This window comes from Lepisma saccharinum, chromosome 27 (genome assembly GCF_977018435.1).
Source record: "Lepisma saccharinum chromosome 27, izLepSacc3.1, whole genome shotgun sequence".
NCBI lineage: Eukaryota > Metazoa > Arthropoda > Insecta > Zygentoma > Lepismatidae > Lepisma > Lepisma saccharinum.
In genome coordinates, this window is record NC_139255.1 from 55,415,269 (window position 1) to 55,427,807 (window position 12,539).

Consider the following 12,539-nt stretch of genomic DNA (forward strand, 5'->3'; position numbering starts at 1 on the left):
AATCACCTAGAAGTGATAAATGTGTTGGAATGTCTATAAACTTACTTTTCAACGAAAACATAGACTCAGTGGAATTTAGCAACATGTATTCTCGCGCTTCATCATCATCCTGGGCGAGTTCCATAGATAAAGATAATGTAAATTCCCCCGTGCATATAGCACCGTGCCATGAAGGCACACGTAGTGCTGTGGTGGGCCCCAAAGATTCTCGATCTCGAACTATTTTGCAGGTGATGTGATCAGCACCATGCTCTGGCAGCCTTCATCCCCCAGGGTTGCTCTCAGGTACCCATTGCTATGAGGCTGGGTGCGGAGACAAGGCTGGATAAATTCCAACCAATTCCGGGAATCGAACCCGGATATCCCACGAAGTTGTCAGACTAGACCAGTGCGGCTGCTTGAATGAGTTTCATATTTCGATTATTTCAATAAATTTAATATATTTGCTTGTTTTTATGGATTTTCTTCACACTTAAAATGTCTGACTTATCATATACAAATAACCGTTGACTAGACAATTATTTTGTAACAAAGAAACAAAAGAAATGTAATTTTGTTCTATTTCTTTCATAAATAGCAGCTGCATTAGTAATAATTATTAGTAGTAATTAAATTTATTAATTAATCATAATAATTATTAATTAATTAATTATTATTATTAATTAATTAAATAAAGTATAATAAAACAATGGTAATGTGAATTTGTAGAAAGTTTTCGAAATAACACCCCCCTTGATGAAATCCTGCGTACGCTACTGAATTCAGAACATTACACTTATCATAATATCACACTGTAAATCATGTACAAAAAAATTACAAATAATATTGTTTGAGTTGGTGTATGTTGTATTATTTTTGTTATGAATGTGTGTACAAACCGCACCAAATATAAAAAAAATAATCGTTAAACAGAATCAAACCTTCTTTGAAAAAACTTGCAAAAAAACACTCAGTTTTTGAAAATACAGTTGAACAGATTAGCTTACAAAAAAATTCAAAGTGATGAAACAATACCCAAAATGTGCACCATGGTGCCCTGAGGTACCATCACTGGCTTACAGGGGTGCCACGAAATGTTCCAATATTTATTGATTCAATGCAGTAGCGGCGGCGATTAGGGGAGCAGTTGCCCCCACAATTTTTCACCACTTTTGCCCCCCCCCACTATGCTAAATTTTATCTACAAAGGGATATATACTGTCTTTGCCCCCCTAGTTTTGCCACCTTGCCCCCCCCTTAGTTTTGGGACTCAATCGCTGCCACTGATTCAATGATATGATTGTTCCAAATATGTTCTTATTCAGTAATATTTACACTTAAAATGTTTCTGAATTTGAAATACCTGTTTATTTTTTAACTTAAGGCAAGTAACCTAACCACACTAACTGAGCGTTTCAAGGGTTAGATAGACAATTCTGACTTGGGTGCCGCGGGAAATCTTGATACACTAAGTGCACTGTGAAACGAAAAGTTTGGGAACCCCCGTCATAATGTAAATAATGAGGAAAGAATGCCACAATATGTTTGTGTCATAAAACATGTTTCCAAACATTTCCAGCCTTTAATTTTGTCCCCAAATCAGCACTCAAAGTGATGCTATCCCTCCTCCCTCCACCTTCTGCATTGTCTCCATGTTGATCCATACAAGCATCCCCAAACTCGACCAAGCATCTTCCCAGCTAGAAATTTCCACTTTGAGCACTGCCTTAAATTCACTAATTCGAGAACCTTAACATGAAGCAGTGTGCATACACATATGGTACAAGACACAGGGGGTACAGAGGTGGGGCCCACACATTCTCGAACTCAACCTTACACACACAAGAGAGCAAGAAAATACTTACTATGTCACTATACAATACTTGAACACCTTTTACAATGCCAACTTGAGACTGAATTATTGCCACTGCTTGTGAAAAATGCATTCCTGAAAGAAAATAAATTGTGTCAATACATTGTGTTCCTATGTAGTTAATGATTCAATAAATTATTATTGAAACTTCATTCTTCATTCAGCTCAATTTAATTGGCACATTCTTACATCTATTAGTTTAATGCCTGAAAGTAGAAGCATGTTGACAGCATGTAGGAGGATTTTGGCGATAGCATCCAAATCCTAGAATAGATGTTACCTGAGATGTCTAGCTTCATACTTTAAATAGTGCATTTTAAATAAAAACAACTTTTCTTACCCATTAAAATCCCACACACTCATTCATTTGAAGTCTTATATATTATTACGGACTTATTATTATCATTATTATTTATTGTGGACTTCCTGTGTGTTGTATGTAGGGTGACCAACTTTCAGCAATGAATTTAAGAGTTTCAAACTTTCGGTATTGAATTTACGAGAGATTATGGGAGATTATGTCATTGTGCATTTTTAGTGGTGTGGCATCACTCCAGTAAATGTTTATGGAATGGATAATATTAAACAAAATAATTAATTTACATTTTACATAATATACAGATCAAAATGGAGAATACAAATTTGCATATTTCTTAGTTCTAACCTATATGTATTTGTTCATTGTTGCTGCAGAACTAAGCATCAATCAACTACTGCAAGATATGACATCACTTCCGCCTGCTAAAGGTTAAACCTGCAAGATTTTGAGACTTGAAATTTTGTATTGGTCACTCCAATAGACATTTCGCTATCTTTGTTATTAATGAACAATGCATAATAAATAGAGGAGCTGGGAGGACCCAAAAAAATTAGCTCAAACCAAAAAAAATTAGCTCAAACCAAAAAAATTAGCTCAAATACGGGAGAGTTTGTCACCCTAGTTGTCTGACATTATTGCCTCAATTCAGTAACTTGTCTTGAGCTCCCACATAGCTGAATGGTTGGGACTCTTTCCGTTCAGTGCAGTGGCATATGCAAGGGGGAGGTTACGGGGTTTGAACACCCCCCCCCTTTTGAGCTTGTGAAATATGAAAAATGCTGTGGGGAAAAAATTAAATGGCCAATTTTTCACAGTCAAAGATCTGGGACAATAATATTACTATTACTACTTCTACTACTACTACTACTAATAATAATAATAATAATTTGAATTGTTATTTCCATGTAGCATGGAGAAAAGCACAGCATCCCAAACACACGCGTCTTTCACAGTGATGCCTTGAAAATAAACACGAGTTTATGAGGTTAGGTTAGGGTAACTATGATTTAAAAGAGGAAAAAGTTGTTTTGTATCTCAGTTGCAACAATGTTTAACACACTGGCGTACACAGGATTTTTGTTTCCGGGAGGAGCTGGAATAGTAAATGTGGATAGTACATGTCTTCGTTTTCAAGGGCAGGATGCATAATAAAATATTTCGTATTTTTGGAGCTTTCCAGTCTATTAAAATTGTATTCAAGGACAAAAATGGTAATCAGGATTCACTTTAAAAGAGGTTTCGCATTTACTCATTTTGATTTTTTAAAGTTCTTAACGGATTTTTATTTGAAAATTCTGATTTTCTCAAAATTTCGGTAGGGGCTGGAACACCATCGGCCATCCCTCTACATACGACAGTGTTAAACGAACATGTATTTTTTTTTGTGTGAACAATGAGAATGAACTAAATAAAGTTATTGGTACGTTGTAAAAGGCTAATGTATAGACAAAGGCTAGGCGGACAAGAATAGTCACCAATTCGCCTTCCCATTATATTGTTTACGACAGCTCGTTTGAATGTCTCTCTTTAAAATGTCTCACCTTGTTGACTAGACAATTATTCAAACGACAATAAGCTTAACTATTGTAAAATGTTTTGTTGGTAAAAACAGTGAGATAATACAGATGTGAATTATCGGGGACATTTATGCGGGGAAAAAGCCGGAAAAATTCCAACCAATTTCGGGAATCGAATCCGAATCTCCCGCGTGATTGTCACTTGTCAGCCGCTCTACCGATCAGATCAGCGCAGCTCCTTGGATGAGTTCCATACTTTGATTATTTCAATTTATTTTAATATATTTTGTTGTGTATATGGATCTTCTTCACCCATGAAATGTCTCACCTTGTTGTCCAGACAATTATTTCGTAACAAAGAAACAAAAAAATGCTCCCAGAATTTGATAAAAATCGAATGACTAGAAAGTAATTTCGTTCTATTGTTTTCATAAATACTATATTTATGTAATCTCTACTACTTAATAGTAATAGTGGTATTAGTAGTATTATTAGTATTAATTCAGCTAATTAATTAATTATACGTATTATTAATTAATTGTGATTATTATTATTTAATTAAAGTATATTTAAAAAATTGTAATGTGAATTTGGAAAAAAGTTTTAGAAATAACACCCCACTTGATGAAATCCTGCGTACGCTACTGGTTCAGTGTGAGCACTCCTGAGTTCGGTCTCCTGTGTGAGGAAGCATCAAAATTTCGCAGATGATCCAGTATTGCAATGGCAATTGAGGAGACAGGACGGGGGGGATTGGAAAAGAAAAGTAGTGGATCCAATTCTAGAAAGTCACAAAACAGTGGTAATGTGACCCAATGAAACACCTCTTGGCATACCTCAAGAGCTGGTGGATTCACACCCCAAATATCCACAACACTCCTTAAAATTTTCCACAAAGACCCAAGTCATGGTCATTTTGGCTCTAAATATACTCTTACATAGGGTTACCAGACGTTCAGATTTTCCCGGACATGTCCTACATTTTAGCCTTATGTCCAGCGTCCGGGAGGAATTTGAAAAAAAATATCATAAATGTCCTACATTTTGAGCGTCACATAATATTAATTAGGAAAATACGTAACAGAAAAAAGTCATGCAAATTACAAGTCTATGGACTGCGCTTCCAAACTCAATAGTGAAATTTATTTTGATTCAGTCATTGCACATAAAGAATAAAGTTTGTCCTGCTATTAAACAAACGGGAAAACTGAAGCAATTAATGAACAAAGTCTTGGGACCACTTTCTGATAATGTCACTGTTCAATGCCTGAGCAGAATTTCTTGCCTTAGGGTTTATACTGATGGAACAAGGTGTTGCCCATTCTTATTCAACATTCAATACAATTTGATTGTAAAGCAGGGGTATAGAGAACAAAGTCATTCAGGGTGTCTGCCAGTCAAGAAAGTCATGGAAGTCAAGAAAAAGTAAAAAAAATCAACAAGTAGGTCAAGAAGTCACTAAAAAGGCAATAAATTATTCTTCTGGTCAAGAATTTTTGCTATTGATTGGTTGATTTCATTTATTTTACTTCACTTTTTCTGTCCCATTGGCTAATCACGAAGATGAGGATGAATGATGGTAAGATAAGATGGATGAATGGATAGTCATAAACATATAGGGACAACCGATAAGCCCCACATAAGATTATACTGGCTGTGAGTCCAGACGCCAAAGCCTCGCTTGTCTGCCAAACACAATTCAAGATGCATTAACACGAAATAGCAGATCTAATTCTCTTCTTAAATTCAGCTTCAGTTTTCATCTTAACTGGCCCTTTGGTAGGGATTTTCATTAAATAAATATTTATTTTCTTAATTACTAATTTCCAACTTTACCTAAGTAGAATGTAGAAAAGTCCAGAAAAAGAAGATTTCTGGATGTAGACACCCTGTTATTGAGCTAAAAACTACCCAACATGAAACTATTTTAAATTACAGTAAATGCTGAATATTTGTTTGCCATTACAGGTCATAATTCAAATGTTGAGAGAGTACTCTCATTACCATCAGCACAACAGACTCACGAGAGAAATTATTTTTTCATAAAGTCTGTAAAATGTTTGGTATTAAAAAAAAAAAAAAGGTAAAGTGTTCCCCTGTGCTTAGCACCACGCCATGAAGGCGTATAGGGGGTGTGGGGGTAACGCCCCACACTTTCTTGATCCGGTCGTGAGTGGGGGTGATGTGATCAGCATCATGCCCCTGACCGCCTTTACCCCCCAGGGTTTCCCCCAGGTACCCATGTTATTCGAAGTTCCCGGATTTGAACCGGCCGGGGATCGAACCCGGGACCTTTAGCATGGTAGTCAGACGCGTTACCGACTGAGCCACCGCGGCCACTTTAAATGTTTGGTATTGGTCCCTACAATTTCAACGAGTTTGACTGTCCACTCTAACATCAATATATAGTTTGACTAAACCTGAAATTTTGATAAAAATTCTCTCTTCTGAGAAGTACCACTTAAATCAAGAAGTAAGAGGTGCATTGATTAGTACGATTGCAAGTTTTGAAATTTTGCATTTAAATATTCGTTGGGAAATATTTTTTAAAAAACTGATGTGTCATTTTTCAACTACTTCCTAACGTGTTCTATAGAAATATGTATTATTTATTGAGAATGTGTTGCGTCCTACATTTTGACTTAATGTCCTACATTTTGGGACAGCATGTCCTACATTTTCCTTACAGCGATCTAGTAACCCTACTCTTACACCCTCATAAATATGAACTTAACCCCCCCCCCACACCATTAAAAATTCTGGATAAACCCCTGGAGGATGTTACTGTAAGCTACTTTTGACTAACTGCAACAATTCAGACACAAAGGAACGCCATAATCTTCAATAGTGAAATTGTGAGTTAATTTCTCAACATGCTGGTGCCTTTCAGACTGAGGCGACACCACAGTGGAATGCAATAAGGGCCACATCCAGTCTATAAAAAACAACATTAACTGCATATGCAAGACACCACTAGACAATGGTGACATGATCCATGCTCTTGAGAAGAGGACCAGTTTAAGTGACATACATCTCCTTAAAGGTGATTTCACACCGAAGCGACGTGTGTCGCTTGACGATTTCACCAATCAAATGAAGGCTTGTACAGCTTGCAATGCCATTATGGTGTGAAACGTTGCATTTGATCGGCTCATTCCTAAGCGAGACGCTTCAATCTGAAATCTCTCCATAAGATGTGTTATATACTCCAGGAATGTGTGAAGCAATGCCGCAGATAATGCTAGAGAAGGACAGAAAGCAAGTGGACAGACCAAAGCAGTGCATGCTGCTGTAAACAGCTGGTACCTTCCCTCCCCTCTCCATCCCATGCATTCATTGGCCATGCCCTATCAAGTCTTTCCTAGCGCAAAGATTTGTTTTTGTTCTCTTGCTCCATACATTCCTGGGACAGAGTACAGCTAATATAATAATTTCTAGATATATCTGCATGGTGTTGGAAAATAATTTAAGGAATCGACCACATGAGTCGCTTTTTATATTTTATTCACCTCCTTCGCCTACCTGGCATCGTATTTTGTGCTGTCAATTTTTTTTACTATACATCGCTTTTCTTCCTACCTAGGTTAATCGTCGCGATGAAGATGAACGACGAGTTTGAGTTTTGTTTTTAAGTCCATTTCGTGCATAGAAAAGCTAATCGGGACTGAACCTACAGTTTAAAGTGAGATCCGAACTACTGTGTGCCTCCACCGGGTATCGAACCCAGGGCCCCTTGAATACAAGGTGACGACGTTACCACTATGCCATCAGGGAGGGCCGAGGATTCATGACGATTAGATGAAATAGATGCAAGCATGGACGTCCACAGGATTCTTTCCAGGGAGGGGCAAGGAAGGTATTTTTACCAGGGGGGGCAAACAAGGCACATTCTCTCCAAAAATAGTGTTGTTTATTAAAAAAAACATTGCTTAAATTTGTGTATGATGTTGATGCAATAATTAACACATATTATTGTGGCTAAAATGAAATTATATGTGTGAAATACATAATTTTTGGTTGACTTTCATTTTCCAGGGGGGACACGGCCCCCCTTTCGGACGCCTATGGATGCAAGGGCACTCGCAAAGAAACATCCATTTCCAAATCAGGAAACTTTTGGTGGTGAGATCGGGAGTTGACCACTGAATATGTTCCGCCACCGATGAACTGACGTAACGGAGACACAGAGGATGACTTTGTCAACTTTACTCTCAGATAGGCTAACCGGGACTTGACCTACAATTCAAAGAGGTTTTGACTTATTTTATGTCACTTTTCTGCCACTTTTGGCTAATCGCGAAGTGGTCATGAAATGGATAACGGAACATTCACAACACACGTGAGACAAGACGCCAGAGCCTCGTTAGTCTGCAAAGTGAAGTTCAGGGTGTACTACATGGAAGACAGGTTGACATTTGGGTGTCTGTAAAAGGGGACACCCTTTACAAGCGCAGTTCCAAGTTGAATCCGAACCGAACTCAAAACGGTTCCACCGGGGAACGAACTCGGGACCCCTTCATTACAAGGCGAATGTTTTACCACTACGTTAACGCGTATGCTGTCTATAGAATCGTCAGCGTGTGCGAAAGATGCAATTTCATGTTTTTCTTTCCATGCACGCCCTCAGATGACCGTTCGTAACCCGTTACAGCAATCTCCGACAAAGTAACCGCTCGCTGGTGATGGCGGTGAACAGTTACCTCACAGAACAATTGACCCCGGTCAGCGACATCGCCAGTCGTACAGGCCGAGGAGCTTAGAGCATACGTTAAAAATGGTGAAAACGGAATAGCGTAGCAGAAAGACGACAAAATAACGCTCAAACGGTGGAAAACAAAATATCCACGCTCACAAAAACAGGAAACAGCAAAGCGGCCTTGTTTTCAAGTTCGCTTTCGAGGATAAACGCCTCATTTTATTCATAACTGCTGTCCCACCCGCGGTTTCATCTTCCCGTCAATTGTTGAGGCCAGATACGCAGTTCGCAACTGCTCGTCCTTGACAACGCTACAATGGTGGGTGTCTGCACAACGCAGGCTGCGGTTCAATTGCGCGTATGAGAACATCACGCATTTATCCCCCCACCCTTCCCGAGCAGAGGCTGACGTCAGTAAAATGGTGGGCCTATGTGTACGTCCGGATTTACACTGTACGTGGAGGCCGATTTCAGTTACAACTTTTAGGCCAAGTTACGTCAGATGATGTTACATTTTTTATATTCATTTCATTTTTTTCTTTCAGTGCGCGTTTCTGTCATTTTTGGATAATTGTTAAGATGAGGATGAATGGTGAAAGGGCAAAAACAAGTGAACAGCACACAATTATACTGGCCATGGCCACGTCAGAGGCTCCTTAGTCTGCAAACTGCAGTCCAGAGTGTAGGGGGGGCAAGGGGGCCATGCCCCTCCAGGAAAACGAAAGTCAACCAAAAATTATGTATGTCACACATATAATTTCATTTTTGCCACAATAATATGTGTTAAATATTGCATGAACACCATAAATTCAAATTTAAGCAATGTTTTTTTAGTGAACAACACTATTTTTGGGGAAAATGTGCCTTGGTTGCCCCCCTGAAAAAAAATATCTTCCTTGCCCCTCCGTGGAAAAAATCCTGCGGACGTCCATGACATGGGGCGTCCGGAAGGGGGGACCGTGGCCCCCCTGGAAAACAAAAGTCAACCAAAGATTAATTATTTCACACATACAATTTAATTTTAGCCACAATAATGTATATTAAATATTGCATGAACACCATAAATTCAAATTTAAGCAATGTTTTTTTTAGTGAATGACACTATTTTTGGGGGAAATGTGCCTTGGTTGCCCGCATTAAAAAAATATCTTCCTTGCCCCTCTGTGGAAAAAATCCTGCGGATGTCCATGAGAGTGTACTACGTGGAAGTGAGGTTGACATTTGAGTGTCTTATTAAAGGATCACCCCTTTCAGGCCGGTTAGTTACATTATTTATGGCTCTATCACATCCCAAACACCACAATTTTATTGCATTCTGTGGCCATTTTCCAACAGTGGGCGTAGACATTAATACAATATAAAACCAAGATGGCGCTGCCGTCGAATTTTCAACTACAGGCAAGCGAAGGTCGGCTTGTAATCAAGGGGATCAGGTTCGATACCCTGTGAGGTCCACAGTGGTTCGGAACTCACCTTAAACTGTAGGTCCAGTCCCCAATACACTCTGTTCCGAGTATCTCCGGAGCAAGTGAATGAAAACAAGTCTGCGCACGTACAGTGCATTCCCTGACATTCACTACGAGACTCGGCGGCAAGCGGCCCGGCGTCAGCGCTTGTCTTTCTCGGCGAACGGGGTCCGCCACAGTCGTTAGAGCCGGCTATTAAAATTATATTTTTCATATTGTTTACTAACCCTGACTACAGATGGTGTTGAAAATGATGTCCCTCTGCTGCAACACATTCCTGGCATCTCCGAAGGAAATTGGCATTTTCACGTGCAAGTTCGTCTACTGTAATTCTCCAGATTTCTCGTACAACTCTTAACTCACGGATGGTGTGCGGATTGTCTTTGTATACTTTTTTTAAAAAAAATCCCCATTTTTCTTTCCACTTTTATTCAGAACTGACCCTGTTACTCTAAACCTTTTCACGACGTTTAATATAGTGGTCCTATGTGGAACGGGAACACCAGGAAATTTCCTTTTTCCGAAGTAACACTCGACAAGATAAATCCTTTGTTGTAATGTAAACTTTTGTGGTGCCATATTAAGCCACAATCTTCAACACACGGACACGACACAACACAACACAACTTCCGACGGAGGATTATACTGGCGTCAGTCTGCAACGTCAACAGAAAGGGAAAGAGAGCGAAGGCAGGGAGAGCGAAAAAAACAGACTGTAGCGTGCGACTGTCGCGGACCCCGTTCACCGGGAAAGACAAGCGCTGACGCCGGGCCGCTTGCCGCCGAGTCTCGTAGCGAATGTCAGGGAATGCTCGTTACGCGAGACGGCTCCACCAATACACACGTGGACTGCGTGGAGGGGGTGAAGCGAATGCAGTTACAAACCTTTCCAGCAGCGTGTACTGCTTCGCTCTGCCCACTCCATACCGCCCTCTGCTTCTCTGCAGCTATGCGCAGCCTTCTTCCACAGATCCCAGGGACAGAGTATAACTGTAGTTCGACAATTCAGAAACGAGTAAAATACAAATTGCCTCTTACGATTTGAGACCTAAAAACGCGACCGTCTTCGCGATTAGCCTAAATAAGCAGAAAAGCGACATGAAAGATTATTTTTTATATAGAAAGGTTCGTTACCTGTTTAGGTAAGTCACCTCAATAAAAATGGGACACCTAGATCCTTAAATGCTCGCTTCCTGCAAGGTGGTGTGTGTGTTGCCTAATTCAATGGCTACGAATAGATCTAAACAGCAAATTTTCAATGGCAACTTCTACCACCGCCGTATAGTTATGCAACACACACAACGCCTTGCAGGAAACTTATAGTATTTCAGGATCTAAGTGGCCCGTTTTATTGCCGTTGGTTGTACATCGCTGAAGCGTAGCCTTATCACGAACATTTGGGTGCACGGACGGGAAAGAAAATGTGTCAATTTTTTCACACGCGTAAACCCCCAAAAACGGCAAGGCGAGTGGAAACTTTGCTGGAGAACGCCATCACAAGATCGTATCGGCCAATCGTGTCGCTGGGCATGAACCAATCAATTAGGCTGCAGACTGCTCACGCTAGCCTCATTCCCCGTTTTAGACTACCTTGGGTTTCCTTTTCCTCCCAGAACAGTATCATTCCACTTCAGAATGCTGTTCATCAGGGTGGTGGCCAATCTAGGACCATGTTAAAATTCACCTGTAATTCCCGGTTTTCAAGGCGAACTTTCTAAAAATTCAAGGGTACAAACACATGTTTTCTCTATTTCACAGCCTTACGTCGCCTCTCACCACCACCCACAACATACGCACACACAAATATATTAACAATGGGCCCGTTCCGAAAGTCGCAAGAGTTTAACGCGTTATGGCAACTGGCTGTCCCATAAGTGCTTCCGTGAGGTTCATTATGCTGTCCCAAAAGTCTCATTCCGTGCATCTCGTGAAAGAACGACATTCACCAAACGCACAGGCCAGGAGGCCTGTTTGTTCGGTGAGAATCGTCTGCTGCATGCAGACAACGTGCGTGCACGATGGCTTCAAACTGCACTACTTTGGAAAATGTATTATAATTTTAACAGAGAGTGATATGAAGCAACATGCGCAGGATGAGTGTGCCTTAACTCTTCTTACAACGTTATTAAAATGAGTAACAGTGTTCGCAGCAGAGTTTATTTCTGCCAGAAGGACATGCCTTTCGATGGACGCCATGCGGAAATTTTTTATAAACAAAACGCTGCGCCTGCGCTTTCGTCTAGAGCGTTTATAACGCCCACCAACACCTCCTTGGGCACGCCACTGGGTCCGTGTGATTCCAACGTACCCAAAAAATTCAATTCAATTCAATTAAACGGTATTTAATTTAAGGTGCGGAGTTTGCAGTTGCCATTTCAGATACTCGGACTTGAAATGCATCTGTACAGTCAACGGCAAAGATAATGGTAGGCAAATTGTCCATTGTTATTTTTATTCCTTTTTTTTGCACATCCTGTGTCGTTTTAAGGAAATGAAATTTTGTAGGTGGGAAACAGGCATTGCCCTCTGCTTATTGACGTCACTATTTCACCTCATTATCATCGTCTTGTCCAGAACAGACCGAATGAAAATGGTTGATTGATTGATTTTGTATTTTGAGTTCCCTTTATGCACAGCAATGCTAATCGGGACTGGCCCTACAGTTTAAAGTGGGATCCGAACCACTACG

At 40.1% G+C, this 12,539-nt stretch overlaps 1 protein-coding gene across 1 annotated transcript in view; it reads right to left on the minus strand.

Moving 5' to 3' along the window:
- Positions 1 to 12,539, minus strand: part of LOC145980326 (PHAF1 protein CG7083) — a 63,084-nt gene that overhangs the window by 26,296 nt on the left and 24,249 nt on the right. Inside the window, exon 2 of the mRNA XM_083113358.1 lies at positions 1,845 to 1,927. Within this exon, the coding sequence (XP_082969484.1) occupies positions 1,845 to 1,927 (83 nt within the window). The remainder of the gene's footprint in view (positions 1 to 1,844; positions 1,928 to 12,539) is intronic.